We start from the raw sequence: 25,044 nt of genomic DNA on the forward strand, positions 1-25,044 counted from the left end.
AGTATTTTTTTATAAAATTTAAACTCCGATATTTTCCTACTTACAACGGCGACTCATTTTATCGTCAATGTGTCTAGTGAAGAGATCTAGGAGATTTTTAAACATTTAAATAAATAAATTACATTTTCGCAACAACGTTTAACTTATTAAGAAAAATTTATTAAGAAACATCCTAGTATTGCTGTCGCGATGCGGCATCGGTATCTTTAATGTGCATTCATAATTATAGTCGCTTACAGTATCACTTTATAGGTATATAAAAAATTACTTTAGCAATGTTGCAAGGCAAAACGTGGGCAAGTAGCCGCGACCTTTGCAACAAATAGACATCGCGTCAACGTCACATTGTTTATGGCGAGTGACATTTCATCTTAAGACCATCAGCGTCATTAATTTAACGTTTGATTGCTGATAACTGCACTGACACCGGGGCATTAATCAGCCACTATTGATTACTATAATGTATTACTTGAGTACTTCTGTACTCTTCGCTACGTACCCTCAGTATGGGATTAGTACGCTCGCGATCGGACTTGGAAGGTCTCAGCTGTAATCTCTCTCTCCTATCAGAGAGAGAGCCAACGATAGGAACATATTTCTACTAAGTAGTTACATTATCTGTTCCTTAATATTTTTGACTTCTTGAACATTTCGTTTTCAATTAAGCAAAAAAAATATCACTTGCTTTAACGAAAGAAAACATTAGAGTTCTCCATAACGTTCTCAAATGCGTGTGAAGTCTAAAAACGAACTTAGCCAGTGCAGCCTGGTGGACTACCTATAAACCATTCTCATTTTGAGAGGACCCGTGCCCTGTTGTGGGCAGTGGCGTGCACTTCATACATGCACAAAAGCACTGCATACCCTAAAATTGAAATATAGCCCGTATAAGAGGAGGATTTTTTCCATTTTCCTGGTGTATGCATACCCTGGTAAGAATCCCAGTGCACGCCACTGGTTGTGGGCCAGTAATGGGTTGATAGCGACGATGATGATGAACATTTTCGCATTCAGAACAATTAGATTCTGATTGGAAGACAGACATACAATGCGTAGAATGTAAAATGTTGAAAATTAAGGTCAATTGCAAACTTTCTTGCCGGCTACATCACAAACGTAAATTAATGACATCAGTCTATTACTTCCTCATCTCTCAAAAGAATTCGAAACGTTTTATCGTATTCGATCAATTAAGTTCAATCTGCAGCCTACACACATGCCGGGTACGTTGTAGCCTGTATGCCTCGCCCGTGCCATCCGTCAGTACCGAACTGTAAGCCGAGAAGCCTACACCTCGCGCTTGTGAAAAAAAAACAAAAGTTTCCCGCGCTATTCTATTAAAAACAAAAATTAAAGGTCACTTTTACTTTGCAAAGTTTCCAAATATTTAAATTGTTTAAACATCGTATCTACTAGTGAGAAAATTACGGCAAAACCTATATTGTTATTTAAAAGAAAACTGTAGCTTGTTTTTTTTTTAAACTAAGTTTAAGCAACGATTTTCTAAATTCGTTTTTTTATCTGTAATCAAAAAGTTTTGGGACATGTCGGCGGACGTGTTAAGTGACGATTTCAAGTCCCGTCTACACTTGACAACCAAAACAGTAGGGCAGGATAGAATACGGAGGGCGAGGGAAAATAATGAGGATGTCGCCATATTGTCTATGTTTCTGCCGAATGCAACAGCTGAGAGGGAAAACAAGAAATTCTGCTGCGCGATGAAAGACCAGTGTCTACTTGGCGATTCCAGGAAAACTATTGCAGGTTATTTTTTTTATTACACTCATCATAATTATACTGCAGATTTTTTCTTGATGGCAAAACCTAGATCGGTGAATTAATTTTTTTGGGATTAAATCGGTGTATCTTTTTAATTACACTTTCTACTTATTGTATTTTGAATGAAATCAAGCTGTATTTACGATTCTCGGGATAAAGCTTTTTAACTAAATAATGTATACGCTACATGAAAAGCCTCATCGTTTCATTCAGATTTTTTAAATGAGTGTTAAGTCAAATTTATTTCAATTTATCGTAAAACTTATATAACGTTTTTGTTTATCCTCGATCAAAAACATAGCATTTAATATTTATTTATTTAAACGTAGTATTAGAACAGCATAATATGAATTGGTTTAAAAAATATTGTTTACGAATATTTGTATGTTGCTCACGCTGCTGATTTCATTGCATTATTATCGTCTCTAAATGAATACGCTCCATATATTTGTATTTTAAGTATAGGTTACCTAAGCACATGTTCAAGTTTTTTTGGCGTAAAAGTTAGTTACCTATTACGTCCGTCTAAATGTAAAAGTACTGAAGTGAAAGTAATAAAACGCTAATTAACACCTGTCTAAAGCTCGTTTATTTACGTCGCGCCATTAATTAATTCCCTCGTAATTGAATGAAATCCTCTCCATTCATTCAATTAGAGCTGACATTCGTTCGAAGGGCAGATTTTAATTTCATTCATTAGCCACATAGTACCTACGGTTACAGAGCAAATATGGATAGAAATACGGCCAAATGAATATTAAAACAATTGCGAAGGATTAGCTCCATTGACTAGATTATTCTGATATAAGAACGCCATATATTCATATTAAATACGCAGTAAAATTCGAACGCATGGATTTTCTGGAGACAAAAATATTTTTCCGGTATCAATGTAATTCTATGTGCGAATCCATTCATTGTGTTCAATATTATCTGTCTAAATGTGTGATATTTACAAACGACACAAACATCCCAAAATAGATAAACCAACATACCTAAGCTTCCGACATCATTCTGATCTTATTTTTTTACCCACGCTGGGAAACCCACCATGGGGGCCCAAAGTCAATCGGTCCACCGAGCTACGTAGCTTCGAAACTATAACAGTAACTCAATTTGTTTTATGTAAGTCCCCATTTCTGATTTTATTACATCGATATGCTTAATTTCTATTTATTGTTATTTCTTTACCCTTTCTCAAAACACCACTCAAGGAACTTTAGTGAATTTGCATGAAAAGGTAGCAATGTTTTGAAAAACATGTGGGTTTGACCATTCCGACATTGGATGCTTGATAAGTCCATATACTTAGCAAACATTGAGCTCATGCTAATTAGTAAACTCGGCTACGACCTTCACCTCGATTGTGCGATGTAAATATCAAACCTTTTAATACCAATGACAAAAGTATTAACTTAAGAGTAAAGTGAAAGAAAACAAGCGTGAAGGCACATGAGTTCAAACTGTTTTAAAGCTGTATAATATACTGCGTACATTGAGTTCTATACTAGTCTAATATCTGGATGTTAAACCCCAACAAAGCAAAACCGGAAGGTAGTCCAATATAATAAACTTACATAATTCGTATATTATGATCTAGTGATGAAAATAGCTAAAAGGATTAAAACTGTATGAGTACGAAGAGCTAGTTATTGCCCGCGACTTCGTCTGCGTTTGTTTTTGTTTTTTATGTGGCATTCAATTTAGTTTTAGTTCTAAAAAAAATTAAAAATATTCAGCATCGCTAAGCCTTAAATGAGGGGTTCGCTGCTGTCCGCTGAGGAGTTCTGTCCTCTATCTTCAACCACATTCATCAGATCTACACCAAGTTTTGGCAAAATTAAACACATATTATAACCTCTATAATACAAAAATATTTATTTCAATCGGTTATAATTTATCGGAGTTATGGTGTAAAATCGTCAAACACTTTCATCTCCTCTCCCAAAGGAACCGAGCTCAATGTCGGGATGAAAAATATGCTATATTACTTCTAACAGTTCCAAGAATATGTGTACAAAGTTTAATGAGGATCGGTTAGGTCGGTTAAGTATTTGGAAGATAAAGATCTACAATTCAAAAAGGGAAGGAAATCAATAATAAGACATACCTCGTAGACACATCTGGTATTTACTTCTAAAACAAGTAGTCCCACTCTCTGCAGTAGCGAAAATTAGTGAACACTTCAACTGCAAATGGCAGATTTTCATTACCTTCACGTTAAAAAAATTTGATAAAAAAACAATCATATTAAAACATAAGGACCCTTTTAAGAACTCCCCTCCTAGTTGAATGTGTTAAGGACAAAATAATTACAAGTCACATTAGGAGTCATTATTTTCTTCCATCACGTTAAGTTTTATTGTAAACAACGTCATGGAAAAATGTTCCCTTAAAAATATATTTGCCTACTGGACTGGACACAAAATTAATGGAGTAGAAATTATGCAAAGTTTTTGATGCTTAATATTTCATCATACATTATAGTCTATCGATCATAGAATCAGCACCTTTATTTACCTGACGGTTAACCGGTAGGATCTGTCATCTCCGTACACAATTTGCTATAAGTTTACAACTGTTTAAATTAAATTTTGAACAAGACCATTTGGCAACTTATTGGAAAAGTTACTGAATTGGAAAGCAGAGCGGTCGGGACACCGCCGAATCGTGAAACCCTAGAGGGACGTGTGCTTAGTTGGCTGTGCTTTATGGTCATTAAATGTCAAGAAAACAACATCAGTGTTTTTCTTAGTTCGGAATAAGGAGTCTTTAAACAGCTTTGTTTTCGTTTTCAGAAGTGCGGAAATTGACGTAGTCCACCTAAGTGTTTCGGGACGCTAATCTGTCCCAGTTATTATCACAAAAATGAGATAGCTATCGATAATACCATCAGCATTGTAAGCCCTCGCGTACTAAGCCCTCTCTGCTATGAAAGAGGAGGTTTGCATAGCAGCGAAACATAAATACGCTGAAGATGATTAATGATGGAAGAAAAAATTACCCTGTAAAAACTTTGTTAGTAGACAGTCATGATAACGTTTATAGCTCCATTGTTTTCCTCTTCGCACATTTATTATTATTAAAAACATTGCCGTAGAAAAACGTTGTTGCGAAAACGTAATCGCCGAACAAAAGATTAATGGAGTAGAAATTATGTACATTATTTTGTTACATTGTATACAACTGCAGGGCACGGGTCTCCACTCACAATGAGGAGGGTTTGCGGCGTAGACCACCACGCTGGCCATTCGCACACCTTTGAGAACGTTATGGAGAACTCGCAAGCATACAGGTTTCCTCACGCTTTTCTTTACCGTTAAAGAAAGTAATTCCTTGAATTAAATAACTACACATAACTCCGAAATGATAGAAGTGCGTGCCCGGGATCGAACTTGGTCACCCTAAAGATAGGGCGAAGCTCTAACCACTGATCTATCACCGTCTTACTAGGCTACAACTGCTTTTGTTTTCTATGTTAAGATGTGTGCTAGTAATAAGGGTACTATAAAGTCGTTTAAATTTTTTTTCACGCGTGAGATATTATTAAAATTACAATCTTACCTTAAGATTAATTTGTCTTTTTCTTAATCTAACATTATACATTAGTTTGTATCTAAGAGTTAGGTCCAATGACTTATCTTAGGTGTTCATAATATGGGAAACACTTTGTTCTTGTAATCCTAAAATTGCACTAGCACTACACTGTGACTAACTAACTAACTACACCGCACTAGCTCAAAAGGCTTCGTCCTTTTGAGTCTTCTCACTCTGTCCAATTAATGAATAAATTAATAAAATCGTTTAATGATAATTCCATTTTTAATTTGAAAATAAATTGCGTCAACCGGACCAATATCAATTCCATTTGTGCAATTATTAGTCCATCGATATGCATAATTACGTCGAAGGTTTGGATTATTAATTATAATCAGTATCTGTTTTATACGTATTACGTAATTTCACTTCTCGAAGACCTAAACGATGTCTTATTGATTTTATTGGAATTTGATAAAGCAAAGAACGCGACTTAATTTTATACTTTTAATATATATATACATTTATGCAGTGGCGTGCACTTCATACATGCACAAAAGCACTACCCAAATTATTTTATATAGCTCGTATTGGAGGGGGAATTTTTCTATTTTAGGCCATATATCCGCTTTATGCATACCCTGGCCGAAGACCCTGTGCACGCCACTGTTATATATATTGAATTTAAAAATTGAGGAAGTTTATAGGTGGTAATATAATATAACATCAAGTTTCAAACATTTCACACACATGTATACAATTATATTTTAGAGAGTTCCTGAATCTCAATAAAATTAAACTTAACTTGCTACATTCCGCGAAAAGCAGGAGAATCTGTATGGTTTTATTAAGTGGCGTGCATCGAGGGTATGCACAGGTTATACAGATGATATAAAATGAAGAAAATCTCCAGTAAGAGTAATAAAAAACTTAAGGATAGGCATTGTAAGAGTCACGCCACTGGTGTTATTTATAATTTCTTCAATCTTTACAAAATCCAAAGACTGTTAAGTCTTAATTCACTGTAAAGTCAACATCTGACGATGCTCCGGTGTTGGAGCGAAAAGTGCGTAGAAAGTACATTACCGAAGATCTGTTTGGTGTGGGTTATAAACATGGAAGAAATTATAAATTACACATCCGGGATCTCCAGTTTAAAACCACGGCGCTTGCCGCTGCGCCAGAGAGGTCTACAAAAGTAAAGCCAAACATAAGCAACAAACAAACAGACACAAAAACACACTTTCCCCTTTACAATATTAGTATGGATTTAGTTACTACGTATTATGAAGTCGGTCACGGTAGCGGTCGTACATCACATTCAGATTGAACCAACATACAACACTAATCACAATACCCATAAGCTATTTCGTAAAGCCATAAAAACGACCATAACTCAGAAACTTGCTTACCAATAAAAGTTGGCTGTGAACGAGTAAGCCAATATACTCGTAGGTATCTAATCGCGTGATATACCTAGTTTGTTTGGTATGGCTTTGGTTTTTGATTAGGTAGCGAAAACTTTGCATTGTTACGAAAATCTACCTACTAATAATATTAAAAGAAAAGTTTTTTGTTTCTGTGTGTACGTCAAAGTAAAGTCAAAGTCAAATATTTCTTTATTCAAATAGGCACATATATGTCACTTTTGATGCGTACATTACATGTAAAATATAATATAGAAGTGAGTTGATGGCGAGAACTAAATTCGTCAACTTAAAACTAAAGCTACGAAGGTTTCAAACTAAGAAGAAGCCCACAACAAACTTAGCCGGTTTTTTTTTATATCACCATCTCACATTGTTACTTAAAACTATTGAAGAAGCAACCTGGTTAAAGGAATAATTTACGCCCAATAATATGTATCCAGTAGGCTCCGAAAGTACTGGACTGATTATAACCATTTCTTTGTCAAAAGAAAGCTAAACTATCTCAACTATATACTACATACGCTATAAACCATTTTCCAAAAATATTGCGATCCTTAAGAAAATTTCAATAGTGTAAAAAAAGCCTATAAAATTCATTACTTGGCGTGCGCTGAGAAAACTATTGATGATACATAAAAAATATGTACATACTACATGATTAAAATGCTTATTATTCCTACAAAAAAGCCCGCGAGGGAGTATATCTAAGTATCATAGTAGTCGCAATAGCTTTTTTGTCAAAAAAATTCTATTGGTATAATTTTTTATTGAAATAAATACCTTTATCATCAAGGGTATTTGTATAGCACTTAAATACATTTTAACTAATTCCAATTAGACATTTAATATAGAAGTAATCATGAGTTTAAAAAATGTAAGGACTACTTTTTAGAGATACGCTTCATTGAAAAAGTTATTTACAACCGATTTTTTTTACAAGAATACACAATTTAAAATATGCTTTAACAACTAAACCAAACGCGGACGAAGTCGCGGGAACAGCTAGTCATCATACAAATGCCCGAGGGGCATAGGCACAGGGCCACAGGTCTCATTTATAGGAGACATTAAGATATAGAGCATCGGGTGTTTCTAGAAATTCTCAGGCAAGGCACGGTGTTGGTTATTTGAACCAGCACACGAGAACCCCATCAGCAGGTCTTCAAAATAGGAAGAAGAATAAACGACCAAATCTTGCAGCGGAATAAACGAATTTTAATTCAAATTTTGGTATTAATAAATTTATAAAGTGGGTAAATAATTAAATTTATATTCATGACATTGGGTTGGTGGGTATTTTGATATAAATACGGGTGCATTTTCTATACAATTCAGTACTACATGGACTCGAACGATGCAAAGATACCTCCCAGTGTCTTAGTCGTTTATCACTTTCGATCATAAACAATATAGAATTATAGAATTAGGCACTTTTCACACAATCTAGTCATAAACATAGTAAGTCCACACTATCAGCTTAAACGTGCTGCTGTCATTGGCGTTGACACACGGAGTTAGGTGATTAGCGTTACCCGTTACCGTGTTTTATTTAATATATCACTAACACTAACATATCAGCATTGGAGCAGCTTTGTGTGTCTATGCTCTAAATGTCTCTAAAGAGAGGAGAGGTTTTAGTCCGGTAGGAGGATTTGGCCGTCGCTAGTTACCACACTACCGAAAAAGACGTGCTGACAAGCGACTAAGCTATCCTCTATGATGCCGCGAAGATACCAATTAGGGATATCGGCTTAATACAAGTGCTATACCTCTAAGATCTAAGACAATAATCTAAACAGTTCTAATTGTAATATAGGGCTAACTTGTAGTAAAATATATTACAGATATTCAGGCTCAGGATGAATGTATTAATTATATAAGATTCGAGAAAGATATATTATGAAAATTAAGCTTAATTTGCTATACTCTGCGAACAGCAGGAGAATCTGTATGGTGTAATTTGTAATTTCTTCAATCCGTATACTCCACACCGCACAGATCCTCGGCAATGTACCCTCTACGCACGTTTCGCTCCGAAACGGGAGTATCCTCAGGAGATGTTGACTCGGTAGTATGTATACGGATTGAAGAAATTATAAATTACACCATACAGATTCTCCTACTGTTCGCGGAGTATAGCAAATTAAGCTTAATTTTCATAATATATTATGGAAAGTAACGCCTGCTTATATTCAATATTCGAGAAAGATCCTAAACGTAACCTATATACTTTACGTTTAAGTGAAAGAAAAATAATAACGATTAATTACCTCGATTATATAGTAGGTATTAACTTAAAATTCGCTGGTATTTACCCTGTCAGGGCGTTTAGTACAATTATCATTTTTTACTCTCAATTTTACGATTGACTTTGACCCAGTATGTTTTTATTTACATACTTTTAAGGACTATAATTCAGTAAATGTATACAATAACTTTTAATACGAAATTAAAGACTATCAATTATACCTCATTACGGGTATTTTGGATCGTTAATTATAAATAATAAATAAATATACTACGACAATACACACATCGCCATTTAGCCCCAAAGTAAGCGTAGCTTGTGTTATGGGTACTGAGATAGCTCATGAATATTTGTTTTATGAATATAATACACATAAATACTTATAATACACAGATAAACACCCAGACACTGAAAAAAATTAATGTTCATCAATCGAACCCACGGCCTTGGACTCAGAAAGCAGGGTCGCTGCCCACTGCGCCACTCGGCCGTCAAATTGGTTCATTATTATTGCTTACTTTTATCGGAATACATTTTAAGCGACTTCTTAAAAAGCAGAGGTGTTTAAAAGAAGAAATGCTGTAGAATATATCCCAATAAAGAGATTATAAAGCAGAACGGATAGCAGCGTCCTCTGTCCATCCACTGCGATCACCGACCCGTCTGCCAAGCGTGGCGGTTATGGGCAAAACCTCCCGATGGGAGAGATCTTTAGTCCAGCAGTGTGTGACATCCCAATAGCGTTTTCTTGGGGTAAGTAGTATTTTCGACTACCTTGGATAATTACTGGTACAATAGCTTAAATTAACAGAGATCTCTGTCTGTTTTCACAAAAAAGGGCACAGGTAAAAAATCTTAAAACAACACACTTAAATAGAGCAGTATTTTAATTTACTATTTAAAAGTGGATAGGCAAAAATTGAGCTGCATTAAAGGAAACGAATTAAAAAATTACAAACTTAGTATTTCTTTAATTCTATTTTTAAAATAAGATAAATACAGACTCTACAAACAATCTTCTATAGAATCCACTGCAAAAATGTAGGTAATTAATATGACGCCATCCGATTTCCTTAACTCCATTTAAGTTTGGCTCGTCAAGGCCGACGGTTGAATGGACAGCGAGACGTGAGTTTCTTATATGGCTGCATGCGACGGGAACATATGGCGGGCGGTTCACCTCAACCTTCGCAGTTTTATCATATCTCCCCAGCTGTAGTTTGCGACTCTTGGCCCTGTTTGTTTGCGATGGATGTGGGACGTTTCCTGATCCATTTGAGTACGAGACCTTAAAAGTTTCCAGGCATAAACTTCTAAAACAAAGTCATCTTCTAGTAATAAAAAACATTTATAGTTAAGCAACAATAGTGCCTTTTTAGCTTATTTGAATATATAGTAGTTTTCACTGACAGAATTGCCACCAATATCCTACTAATAGGAGTTAAGTTAAATGATTATATCGAGAGTTTCACACCGCCTTAGTTCAACGGCCTGCAGCTTTCTACTAATTCACCTACTTACGAGTAAGCTCGCGCAAGCGATCCTGCAATTACTTGTTACGGCTCTGATAAGTTTATCTTAACTTTAAGCGAGGTTACGACTCGCATGTTGCATAAACTAAACTCTGAAACGAGAAACGAAAATTTCTCTTACCCACGTATTAGTTAGGCCGTTGGAATTATTTTATTCTTGATCGTGTAAATTGCATTTAGGTATTCCTTGAACGTAAAATGTTATTTAAAATTTTTCTGCGTAGTTAAGTTATGAATGTATAGGAATGCAAACATTCTGATAACGTTGATTCGATACGCATTGCTTTGATTAGAACTGAGTGAATTAAAATTTTTAATGCATTATAATTGTATGTAATAATATTATCGGATTTTTAAAAACGGCCTCTTATGAATGCCGAGTGGTATTTGACTACGGTTTCATCATCATCATATCAACCGCTAGACATAGGAGGTTTATAGTTCCAAATTCCACGGATAATCGCTTGTGTCCAGCGGCTTCCTGCGACGCGCTGGTGTCTTCTGTCAACCATTGGGGGTCTACCAACGCTGGGTTTAACAGTGCGGCTTTAACTACCGACTAAGTTTTAAGAGTTATATTTTCCATTTGCGCGTAGGGACAGAAAATGTTAGGTGTGTTTTCTGTAAAGATATTAGATATGTTACAAGTTTGGAGTTAGGACATTGGCTTTATCAATGCAACGTACCTGTTATGTTAAGCCATATTTCCGGGTTATTATCATTTACATGTGATAATAATTTGAACCTAGCCATGGAGTTTCAAAGCTATTAGTCCCAATTTTACTCATAGGACTCTTCACTCAAAGGACTTAGGACTTAAACCCATCGCAACGCTTCGTAGCAGTTGGCGGACTCACATACAATCAAACTTATATATATATCATGTATTGTCAGTTTATAATCAAGTAACTCAGTAACGTACAAAGCGATTTTATATATCAATCAACTCAACAAACCACACATCATCATGATCCGCAGCCTCACATCGTAGACTGTTTTAAAACACAGACCCACCACGCTTATCCAATTCAGGTTGGTGGGTTTAATGAACATTATTACAAGATTATGATCATAACCGGGATCGTCGGCATAACTTGCTCTCCGAGACACATGGTTATAAACCGTTAACTCCGGGTTGTTACTTAAAATTATTTAACAGTAAAAAAATTAACACTATCAATACCGTAAAAATTTCTGGCCCGAACCCAGTCCCTCGTGATCCTTAGTTAAGCATGCTAACCACTAAACAAACGAGTATTTCGATCTTGAAGCCATATAAATCATGTACCTGTTTGTATTACAACTTCGATATAGGTAACATGAGGGATTTGGTTCGATATTAAGCCATACAAACAGAATTAATGTGCTTTGCACGCTAATACCTTTTAATCTCAGTCACGTTTGGATCGCATTTTGGTAAATCGTGCTTCGTGTAACACCCCGAATCATGTAGGGAAGTGAACTTGGTTTGGTAGCTTGTTATTCTAATGGAAGCAGTATAAAAACCCTTAGAGCAATCTAACTTTTACCTTGCCTCCCTGGCGCAGCTTTGGTCGGTCCTTGGTTCAATTCCCGGCAGGGGAGATTTGGGAATTTATTAATGCAGAATTTTCACTGTTCTGGTTTGGCTTCTGCCGTGGATAGACCACGAAAACGTGCCGCCAAGCGATCCGGAATGATATCGCGTAGAATTAGGTTAGGGTTATGTCGCGATCGATATGATATTGATATGATCAGCTCCGAAAGCAAATTAAAATGTTATTTAGAGAGTAGGTAACCTAAGATATTAATAATATGTTTGAATGTTTTGTTTTTTTTTATTATTATGAATTTTTGGTTATTGTTATTCATATTGTTTTTTTTTTTTTAATTCTTAATTTTATATAGTTCTTTATTATGTTTTAATTTTATTAAATTTTTTGTAATTATTACTTGGTTGTTACATTCTTTTTATAGCCCCGGGGAGACCAATTGGGCAACTGTAATGTATACCTTCACCTCACTGGGTGCGTCGCAAAATAAATAAATGAATGATTGATGAATTTTGCATAGCATGATCCGCACAGACATTTGATAGGTACCTGCTGCTTAAAACACGAAACAAAAATAGTATGTAACTTCTAAAAAAACAATATAATGCAGGTGTAGTGGAGGGCAGCAGCTAGTTTTTTTTATAATACAACTGTTACCCGCGATTTCGTCAGGGTTTTTGTGGTTGTTTTTCCCGCAGCGACCGTTCGTTTTCCCGCTAGAAAAAGGATCTTATAGTCAAAATTCAAATTCAAAATTCATTTATTTCAAGTAGGCCTAATATAAGCACTTGTGTCCAGTCTGTCTGTTTGTAGTGACTCTACCACCGGTTCGGAAGGCAGATTCTACCGAGAAGAAGCCGGCAAAAAACTCAGCAGTTGCTCTTTTCGAACATCAACAATTTACTGTCAGGATGCCAGCTTCCCCTACGCCAAACTTTTGATAAACGACTAAAACACCGGGAGGTATCTTTGCATCGTTCGTGTCCATGTAGGACTGAAAAGTGTATCGAAAATACACCCGTATTTATATTAAAATAGCCACCAACTCAATGTCATGAACATTGGTTATTAATCAATTATAATTTTAACTGTTTCTTGAAAACTATCTTTTAACTTATTAATAATTATTATTTGTAAAATCTCATCAATTTAACACTTTATTCAGTGATGGGATGAACATAGCTATATACATAACAAACAAACAGACACATTTTCGCATTTATAACGTTAGGTACTACGTTACGCCTCCACGATCGTGACCCGCTATACTCACAATGTCAAAATGAATAACTAGACATGCTCAAGAGATATCTGGGAGTGAGATAATTCCGCGATTATACTTACATTAATTAATCACAGAGGTTCGAACGCTCTTCCCACTCGCTGGCTGACATCACCCACTACTGCCTACTGCCAACGACCTTCGAATATTGCCCGATCGTTCCCCGTAGCCTTAGTGTGAACATTTGATCGCACGCAATCGAGTAGTTTTCGCATATATACTCTGTATCGTTAAAGTAAAATGGTAACTAGTTTTAGACTCGCAAATCCTGTACTTATGATTTTTGTTTTACAAATATTCTGCCCGGGCTAAAGAATTTTATGCAAATTTGAACTCTAATGCTATGCAAATCATTCCATACTCGATAACGACTCCTTGAAATCGAGGCGAGAAAATCTTGCACTAAGGCTACTGGATACTAATGACGCAGTTTAGGTAGAGTACAGAAGGGGAATGGCTAAACATCGTGTTTTGCGTGTGACTGTTTTTTAGCTCTTGACTATAATCACACCTGATGTTAACTAATAATGCAGTCTAAGGTAGTAACGGGCTAACCTGTTAGATGTATTGAAGTTATATTATATCCATACTCCTATCGGTTTCTACGCAACATCGTACCGGAACGCTAAATCGCTTGGCATCATGTTTTTGGGAATGGCCATACATCGCGATTCGCTGACTGTTGGTTTGGACAAACTCTCTGGCTTAGCGATGAAAGCTGTGCCCGTAATACTGGAGGAATTCATAATTTCTCTAGTTTGCTATTAACAGAACCTCAAAGTTACTTTGAAACCGATGGGCCGATTTGCCACGCCCTGGCAAATCGGCCTTATGACTGTGTTTTGGCATGAATGCAAATAAAAAAATAAATAGAGGTATAAGTATGGGTTAAAGACTCTATACTGAGAACTTAAGCGCTCTATGATCTTAGACTGCATCGAAAACTCATCATCTAGTAGAAAAATAACATTGCAACCGGTTAAAAAATAGTATTCTCTCCCAACAGTTCAAAACTATATAACCTGTCGTGCAATAAGGAACCTGTCACTGGCGGCAATTCAAAAATTATTGGCGGAATTTAATATAATTATAATTTAATTTAATTTATTAATATACTGCATCGGGTCGCCGTTTATTAAATTTTCTTTGTGTTTTTCCCTAAACAGAACTGTACGATCGCTAAGCTTAGGCATCGTAGGCGAAGAATTTTGAACCCAGCCTTTAGGCCACAATAAAGTCGTAGAGGTCGACTAGTTACTTTATAAATAAACAAAGGAAACTTTCAGTGATGTTTTGATCTTAGATAGACAATTTAACAGTTCATTAACATAGCATGCTGCTGCCCGCGTTCTTTGTTCGCGTTTCTAACGTTTATTTTAACAAATCCCGTAGGAATCGGTTCTGTGATAAACAGTACGCCTATGTTACTCTACGCCCTTTCAACTAACTCGATGCCAAAAATCATGTTGATTGGTTATACAAATAAACAAACACACTTTCGCGTTTATAATAGAATAGAGTAGAAAAACTTTATAGGAATAACAACAACAGCACAACACAATAGGAAAAACACTAGGAAAACAGTAATAGTATTTAGTGCTAGGGTGCAAAGGCGGCCTTAGCACTTAAATTATTTTTTTTATATACTATAAGTACTTAATGATTTTTATTTATTTTTTGTATACGGGACGTAAAATGGTAATGTTGTGTACACTAGTTATTGACATTCGGGTACAAATCAGCAAATAATATTTTTTGAAGTAAAACTTCTTTAGGTGCGACTAGGGAGTAACTCAAATATTCTTATGACGGAAGTAACGCTTACGTCAGACGTCTGTGTAGTTTCCGCAATTTAAAAATAATAATTTGGATTGGTCGCAAGTATACGTCACATACTCCACAATTCTTGACCTATACATGTTATATATAACCTCTTTGATGTATTTTAGAATAGTTTTGGTTACCATGACCACTGATTGTTATTAATTTATTAAACGTTAAATGGCCTGATAAATTAATTAATTAAAGACCCACCGGGCATGGGTCCACTTCAGAATGAGAAGGGCTTGTGCGGATAGACTTCACAACCCTTTGAGAACGTATGAAAATTCACAGGCATGCAGGTTTCCCCACGATGTTTTCTTTCATTCTTAAAGCCTTTGACATATCTAGCTGACTATCTACTTCTAGTTGTGACATTTACGAGTCGTTGGTCTACCAGGCCGCTCATTGTCGTGTTCGGCGTAAAGGGAAACTGAATACCATTGTGGTGTATTCCATTCTATTCCTGTTACAAAGGAGATACTTTCACTCGTGGGTAAACTTACGAGTGCACTGACTTGTTTACTTTTGTTAGACAAACGTATAAGTTGGTATAACTACTGCAGTTTCCATAGGGCATTAACTCATTGCTATACCCCATTTCCATTTCCCAAGGAACTAATAATAATAATACAGTTAACATTTTGCCAATAGTTATCTCTTCCACAGGTGTCATCCCAAAAACATTGCAAACCAATCCCGACATACTAAAAATGCCAAATTTTACTCGCACTCTTATTCAGAAGTTATTCTTAACACGTGTCGTATAACCCGAAAATTTTTAGCATCGCCACTATCCTCATAGCTGATAGCCCCTTATAAAAATTACTACAAATGCCGTTACGCTTGGTTACGACCCGCGTATAAGTTTATTTCATCATCATTATGTCAACCAATTGCCGTCCACTGCTGGACATAGGTCTTTTGTAGGGAGTTCCACAATACACGGTCCTGGGCCGCTTGCCTCCAGCGGCTTCCAGCGACTCGCCTGATGTCATCTGTCCACCTCGTTGGAGGCCGACATACGCTGCGCTTACAGCTGCGGGTTCGCCATTCCAGCACCACAAAAACCCCTACGTCCATCGGTTCTCCGAGCTATAGAATGTTAAATGGATTCTAAATTTACATAATTATAAATAAATGCAATAAACTGTTTGGGTTAGTAATTTTACTTAAAACTATGTTACATTTAATATTTGTTGTAAGGACCACCTTTGGCGGTAAAAGCCTTCTCCATGAGGAGCCAGGATTTTCTGTCCATAGCTGCTCGGCCTCGTCTGCGCTTAGAGTCTCCTGGTTACCAATTGGTAACTATGTGTGACCACCGCTCGTCTTTGACATGTCCTGCCCATTTCCATTTCGAAACGAATACATGTTTAATGGCATCTGTAGCCTTTGTTTCTTCCTAAAAAGAATTTTTTACTTGCAGTAATTCCTTGATTAATTCCCAAGGAATTACTGTAGTAAAATCGGGTACAAATTTACGTATAGCCTGTTATATATTTCTATATAGCCTGTCTCGTTGGTCTTGAGCTAGCATGTTCGACTTTGGATCACCAGGTCATGGATTCGAATCGCGGGTAGATCCCGTTTATTCATTTTATCATTATCGGCCCTCTCCAGGGCACGATTCTCCTCCCACATTGAGAAGGGTTTAGGCCGTAGTCCACCATGCGGGCCCAGTGCGGATTGATCTCATGTGACAAACTTAGTTTAACTCGATCAACTCGGTCGGTCGTGGGTTGAGGTCTGGTAGGGCCTCCTCCGTGTGTTTGAACTTCCTGACTTTCAAAACACGTAAAGATAGAGAGTTTACACAAGCGACACAGCTTGAAGTGGACAGATACTGTGTACCATTTATCTATAAACAAAAAAATCATGTCTGTTGTAAGGGAGCTCCCTTTTATGTATTTTTATTGTATTCTTTAGTAATAATTGCACAAATGTTCAAGAGATACAGCCTGGTGACCGACGGACGGACATTGTGATTTTAGTTATAGGTAATAGATGTTAAACACACCTGATTCCCTTCAAAGCAACCCTGGCCTGTTTTACGGCGTTAGCGACAAACGATAAACCTATTTGGCTTGCAAATGCGCCCACCGGACCAACACTAGCTTAACTACGCAATAACTCACGTGTAATAGCTACTTTATTTGCTACCTTCGTTTATGCTCTTTATATGGAGGAGAATTGACGACCCTATGTTAAATATGCATCGGTATTATGCATATGTGTTGTGTTGAAGCGGTGAGAGTCTAGTGGGTAAGACCTGAATCCCTTCGTGCCAAATTTAAAGAAATAGGTATACTTACAGTAGCCTCTCGATATTTATAATAATATAATCTTTGTTAAACAAAACATAAGCAATTATAAACAAAAAGTCGATATGAACAGTCGACTTACTAGAAACGGACATAAATTAGTGATATCTGCATATCGTCTGAGAAAGGTACAGAAATCCTTTGTGGGGATGGGTATGGGTTTTTAAAACATCATACCGAAGGTTATAATAGATCTACCTCTACCTAAGTTAAAACAATATATTAAAACACATTTAACAAATTGAATTCCTTAACGACAAGGCTGCTTGGAAGCAGGCCACTCCACTCTCATCTCTAACGAAGCAGAAAAATTCTAAAGATTCTTAAACTATAAAATGATGTTGGAAGAGAGCAATCTGCTGAGTTTCTTGCCGGCTCTTCTCAGTGGAATCGGCCTTCCGAACCGGTGGTAGAGTCACTACAAACTGACTGACTTGACGTTCCAAAAGAGCTTATAAATTAGGCCTACTTGCAATAAATTAATTTTGAATTTGAATTTAAGATGCCAGTTTTCTCTTCTGCCTATGAGACTCAAAGACTTAATTCTACAATATATTTGTTACCGACTTGACCTTTGCGATATCGTAGTAATTCGACCGCACTACCAGCACCACGTTGACCTACTTAAAGCTGGTTGAACTTCTTGCATGCCTCATTTATTCATAGTGGAACAAACATAAAATACTACAAAGCGTATTCAAAAACCACGATTTTATATCTCCGAATATCATCTTTAAGTCCTGACAAAACAAAGGCTAACCATGCAAATTCGAAATACAAAAACCCAAGGCGAAACAGAATAATAACTCAATATCGGTCCAAGCAATCTGATCCCGTGAATACAAATGTACCAAACTTCAACCCAAAACAAATATATGACATGGTTCGACTATCATACAGTTGGGTGAAGTCAAGCACCGCATCATGTTGGTATTTGAACAGTTAAAGGCAACAGACACGACATTCTAACCTGTTAAAATGTTAATGCAGTCAATGCGATAAATCATATATCGTTCTGCTAATTCCATAAACCTAAAATCGATGTTATAACTATTTGCAACGGTATTTTTTAATGATTAATAAATTCAACATTAATGGAGGTGCACTTAAAACCGCGAGGTAATAAACTTATTTCAACTTATTTTGGTAAATAAGTTACAATAAGTTTATTAAGTCTGGTGATTGAAGTGTACTTTTGGCATAGCCACACTTAGGATAAGCCTTACAATTACTTGGAGGGGAAAGGGGAATATTTTTATTATTCCACAGATAATATTATCTTTAAAGACCATCACTTAATAGAGATCAGCAATTTATAGCATAAAGCTATTTCCGGAGAGGCCCCGCCGCGATGTTCCTGTAATTTTGTTGATGTTTTAATTATTTCATTTATTTGTCGATAGGTGAGCCTTTCAAGTGCCGCTATGACATGCTTACATATTTCTACGAATAAAATAAAACTTTTGATTGGTTTACACTTATTACTACGCATGAAAAAATATTTTAGATACGAAAGGAATCTGCTAAGACAGAGCTCACCCGAAGAAGTACTATCGCCATGCCTATTTCTACCACTGAGCAGCATTGTTGTGTCAGAAGTGTTCCGCACGGTTTGTTCCATTCATTACCAATATTACATAACTGTATGATAGTTAAACCTAGGCGGATGTCTTTGGTCACGCGATCTGAAACTTATACTCGTCGAAGTTCGGGCATTAAACTTCGCCGAAACATAATGATAAAGATACAATTCCCCAAGCCGTTGAACTTGGTGTATGATGGTATAAGTTTTGAGTTTTTGGTGTAATGACATTATTCGCAGCGTATACCGCTTTGCAAAGTACGTAGGTATATACCTTCCTTACAAAGACCCTTTGATTAATGCTGCTAGTACATCCCACGTATGAGTGCCGTTTTATTAAGCAGTCTTGTATTTATATTACATCCCACTTCTGAGTGAAACGGCTGAAGACACAAGGACCCATCTTCATACCTCTTTAGTTCTTTTATAAGGCTTAATTATATCGCAATTTCTAGCAAAGTACCCAAATATGGTAAGCTTTATAGCTTAATATATAACAGTTGACGAAAGTTTTATTATTCACATTTTACAGGACACGAGTCTTCTCTCAGAATGAGTAGGGTTCTGACTAAGTCCACCACACATGCCTTTGAGAACATTATGGAGAACTCTCAGGCGTGCAGGTTGAATCACGATGTTTATATTTATTTCATTGATTGAATCAAAAACGCACGTAACTCTGAAAAGCACTGGGATCGAACTCGTTCCCTCTGAAAGGGCTCTACCACCACTTCCAAGTAAATAGCTTATTAGTTTATTGTTACAAATAATAATAAAAATGCTCTTACTTGTATTTTCAAAGTGATTTAATCTACAAGTTTGCCATAATGCTACATGCACCCTTCAAAATATAAAAACTTGGCGCGACGAATTTTACTCATAAAATTCTACTGGCAATGAACTTGACAAATCAAACCAATCGGTCGTGGAACCTTCGGAATTTAACAATGCATGGATTCGCGTGCATCGCCCAAATATCCTGTAGTGGCAATGCCACATGCAACCATCCGTACCACGCTTTTCAAGGACATATTAAATTCCGAATCTTTACCATCACGCCATCAATACCAATTTACGATCGGAAAACGATACACAATACACGAACCAATCGAAAGTTCGTATACTAACTTCTATGTGGTGAAAATAAAGTAGATAGAGATTAAATTCTAAATTCAAAACCGCAGGAATACGTTTATCGTTCTTTATGGATATCATTCACAGATATTTTTTAAAGCGTGATAAAAAAAGTCCCTTAAATTACGGGCCGTAAACTCATTCGATTTGTTATCAATTATCATCTTAAAATTAAATCATATTTAATACAGATACACTTAAACAAAGCTAAGTATGTTGTTTAACGTTAATTTCTTTTAACACTACTGTTTAGAATAGTATTAAAAGAAATTACGACAAGAAAAGTTAGGATTGTAGACGAGCCTTCGACTGCTGTTGAAACTCCATATGAACTCGTACATTACTGGCTGTTCTTATGGTTTAACAAGATAGGTTTATAATATTGGAACTATACAGTAATTAATAATGTACACATTTTTCCATGACCTCATCTCGAATGGCGGTAAAACTATATACCACAGACAATGACAATATCTGTGGTTAAACTTAGGGTTGCCAACACGATTAATTAAAGTAGAACACCGTTAGCTATGGTATTTCATACAAGATTAATTCATTATAGATTTCTGTAATTAATTTAACGAACCGTATCGATCCGCTCAATTTATCTCGACTGCGAATATTTTGCACCCACGGACCACACCTATAAGGCTTGATGTTTTCTCATTAACTACTTTAGGTATTACATCATCCATCTTGAGCCATTATCTTACTAAAATAGTAGGCATTACCAGAAATGGATAGTTTTTTGCGACCACAATTAATGTTAATAAGGCCATCTACTGTTGAACTTACGCGTTCCAACCGGTAATAAGAATTATGGGGACAATTAACCACCAATAAGATATTGGCTTGCGCCCTAGTTTGTAGTTGGATTTAGATGGATGGCTGGATGGACGTCACTAGACCTATTTTGTTATTGATGACCTCGTATTTTTTATTTATGATTAGCCACCAATAAGATGATTAGCTGCCGATCTAACTTTCACTTGGATATCTCCATACAACATAAATAAATTAATATACTACGACAATTATACACATCACCATCTAGACCCAAAGTAAGCGTAGCTTGTGTTATGGGTACTGAAATAGCTGATGAATATTTTTATGAATATAATACACATCGATACTTGTAATATACATATAAACACCAAGACACTTAATAAGATGATTAGCTGCCGATCTAACTTTCAGTTGGAGATAAACATAAATAAATTAATATACTACGACAAGTATACACATCACCATCTAGACCCAAAGTAAGCGTAGCTTGTGTTATGGGTACTGAAATAGCTGATGAATATTTTTATGAATATAATACACATCGATACTTGTAATATACATATAAACACCAAGACACTTAATAAGATGATTAGCTGCCGATCTAACTTTCAGTTGGAGATAAACATAAATAAATTAATATACTACGACAATTATACACATCACCATCTAGACCCAAAGTAAGCGTAGCTTGTGTTATGGGTACTGAAATAGCTGATGAATATTTTTATGAATATAATACACATCGATACTTGTAATATACATATAAACACCAAGACACTTAATAAGATGATTAGCTGCCGATCTAACTTTCAGTTGGAGATAAACATAAATAAATTAATATACTACGACAATTATACACATCACCATCTAGACCCAAAGTAAGCGTAGCTTGTGTTATGGGTACTGAAATAGCTGATGAATATTTTTATGAATATAATACACATCGATACTTGTAATATACATATAAACACCAAGACACTTAATAAGATGATTAGCTGCCGATCTAACTTTCAGTTGGAGATAAACATAAATAAATTAATATACTACGACAATTATACACATCACCATCTAGACCCAAAGTAAGCGTAGCTTGTGTTATGGGTACTGAAATAGCTGATGAATATTTTTATGAATATAATACACATCAATACTTGTAATATACATATAAACACCAAGACACTTAAAAACATCCATGTTCATTACACAAACCTTTTAGTTGTGGGAATCGAACCCACGGCCTCGAACTCAAAAAGCAGGCCGTAGATAGATGGACGGATGGATGTCACTAGACCTATTTTGTTAATATATAAGATGATTGGTTGCCGATCTAATTTGCAGTAGGAGCTAGATGGATGGATGGATGAACGCTACCAAATCAATGTTGTTCTTATGACCTTGTAATTGACTTTCTTGCGTTATACTTCCAGTTTTGGACCAGTTTTACGATAAACGCGGTGAAGCCTCCGTTTTTGGAAGGTCCTCGGTAAAAAACAAAATGATCGACGGTTTCAGGAACCTCATGGAGTCCTTGACTGCTAGCCAGTTTTAATTACACTCACCTCGTATTTCCCCGAATAAGATGTTTTAATAATGTATGTAGTTTTTAATTAACTTGGCGAGGTTAGGTGCATTTTTTCTGCTTATTAATTGATCACGAATCGGAAGTAGATTTTTGGAGTGCTTTTACCTAATGTTGAAACTTTGTTTTAGTTGCTAATGCGTAAACTATTGTCATATATTAAGCATAGCTTATATATAAAGACGATAACGTTTCGTTTCAAAGTTCTGCGTCGTAAACTGAAAACACCGTTAAATTTGTCACCATCGCCATATTTATGGTGGTTTGTGAATTAGAAAGTTTACGTCGACTTTGCTTTATTGCTCCTATAGCACCACTATTTGTTTCATTTACTCATTAGCTTTACGTTCAAATGCTTAGCTATTCGATTCCGATGTCTGTCCACCTCGTTGGGGGCCGACCAATGCTGCGTTTACCTGTGCGGGGTCGCCATTCCATCACCTTAGAAACCCAAACTCCATCGGTTCTCCGAGCTATGTGCCCCGCCCATTTCCATATCAGCTTAGCGATTCGCTGAGCTATGTCGGTAACTCTGTTTCTAAAGTGGGCCGGTCACTTGATAATCATGTTTTGTCTCAATTGTTCCAGGTACCAAGAAGATGGAATACAAAACGCGACAGTGGCACGAGAAGTGCTTCTGCTGCGTAGTGTGCAAGAACCCGATCGGCACCAAGAGTTTTATCCCGCGCGAGCAAGAGATCTATTGCGCCGGCTGCTATGAGGACAAGTTTGCCACCCGCTGCATCAAATGCAACAAGGTATGATTGACGTAGTTTTGTAACCCCCCTTTCCACATAATGCAACCAGAGGATGCTGAATTTCTTCCAGCAAGGAAAGTGCTGCTTTTCCTGAAGGCGACCAATGCTTGCTGGGAGATCTAGACAGCGGCGTCACAATAGATCGTAGCCGGTCGACGTGACACCAGGGACCAGGCGAACCTGAACCGCAAGCAGAAGAAGAAGAAGAAACCCCTTCCCTTCGCAGAAACGACGGGGTGTTCGGTGTGTCTGTGTTGTCTGCCTGGATGGTCTAGTGGTTAGCTTGTTCAACTACGGCTCACGAGGTCCTGGGTTCGAATCCCGGTTCGGGTAAAATTATGAGGTGCTGTATTCACAGAAAGAATTCAAAGAATTCTATTAAAGAATTTTCGGTAACAACCCGGGGTGAGGAAGTTGGCGTTAAAGTCGTCGGTCCCGGTTATTGTCAGTTAATTGTGGTTACAGTTGTTAAAGCCCACCAATCCACATTAGAGCAGCGTGGTGGGTCTATACTCTTAGAACCGTCTCCTATGGGAAACGAGGCCTGTAACCCTGAAGTGGGTTGTTAATAGGCTGCGGATGTCCGTCTGTGGCATCGTATTTCCCGAACGGATGAATCGATTTTAATTTTGTTTTCTTTGCTTGAACGGAGAATTAGTTCGGAGGGTTTTTATCAAAATACTGAAAATCGACAAAAAAATGGCGGTTGGCATATCTTTTCAGAACTTAATCAATATGTATCAAATATAAATGATATTGAAATTGAAATCGGGGGTTACTATTTTTTATAAACATTATTTAATAAGCTAAAATATTTAATAAACACTATATTTCTAGATTATAACGCAAGGCGGCGTCACCTACAAGAACGAGCCATGGCACCGCGAGTGCTTCACTTGCACACACTGCAACACGTCGCTCGCTGGGCAACGCTTCACGTCGCGCGACGAGAAGCCCTACTGCGCCGAGTGCTACGGAGAGCTGTTCGCGAAGCGCTGCACGTCTTGCTCCAAGCCAATCACTGGTAAGATTAGAAGACGCCGCCACTGACATAATGACTTCAATTTCGGGGGGCCGAGTTCGAATCCCAGCACGCACTTCTAACTTTTTTAAGTTATGTGCGTTTTAAGTAATTGGACGGCCGAATGGCGCAGTGGGCAGCGACCCTGCTTTCTGAGTCCAAGGCCGTGGGTTCGATTCCCACAACTGGAAAATGTTTGTGTGATGAACATGAATGTTTTCCAGTGTCTGGGTGTTTATGTCTGTATTATAAGTATTTATGTATATTATTCATCAGTTACCTTAGTACCCATAACACAAGCTACGCTTACTTTGGGGACTAGATGGCGATGTGTGTATTGTCGTATTATATTTATTTATTATTATTATATATTTAATTAAAACATCACTTGCAACGGTGAAGGAAAACATCGTGAGGCCTGCATGCCTGAGAGTTCTACATAATTTTCTCAAACGTGTGTGGAGTCCACCAATCCGCACTGGACCAGCATGGTGGACTGCAACCTGAACACCTCATTGTGGGTGAAGGAAGATCGTGAGGAATCCTGCAAGTCTGACAGTTCTCCATATTGTTCTTAAAGGTGTGTGGAGTCCACCAATCCGCACCGGGCCAGCGTGGTGGACTACGGCCTTAACCAATTCATATTGGTTGATATGACACCGATGATGATGATATCCCCTGGCAGAAATAAAATATACG

General features: G+C 36.9%; 1 protein-coding gene across 7 annotated transcripts in view; it reads left to right on the forward strand.

Annotated features, from left to right (window-relative positions):
* The window catches only part of LOC120625712 (four and a half LIM domains protein 2), a 236,785-nt gene that overhangs the window by 208,689 nt on the left and 3,052 nt on the right, over window positions 1–25,044 (forward strand). For 6 of the 7 annotated variants that reach the window (XM_039892867.1, XM_039892864.1, XM_039892866.1 and 3 more), the window contains 2 exons: window positions 23,155–23,324; window positions 24,162–24,348. In XM_039892867.1, coding sequence (XP_039748801.1) covers window positions 23,155–23,324; window positions 24,162–24,348 — 357 coding nt within the window. Of the gene's footprint in view, window positions 1–1,262; window positions 1,765–23,154; window positions 23,325–24,161; window positions 24,349–25,044 lie in introns of those variants that run through there. The other variant, XM_039892869.1, reaches the window with a different exon arrangement.

This window comes from Pararge aegeria, chromosome 8 (assembly GCF_905163445.1).
Source record: "Pararge aegeria chromosome 8, ilParAegt1.1, whole genome shotgun sequence".
In the NCBI taxonomy this organism is placed as follows: domain Eukaryota; kingdom Metazoa; phylum Arthropoda; class Insecta; order Lepidoptera; family Nymphalidae; genus Pararge; species Pararge aegeria.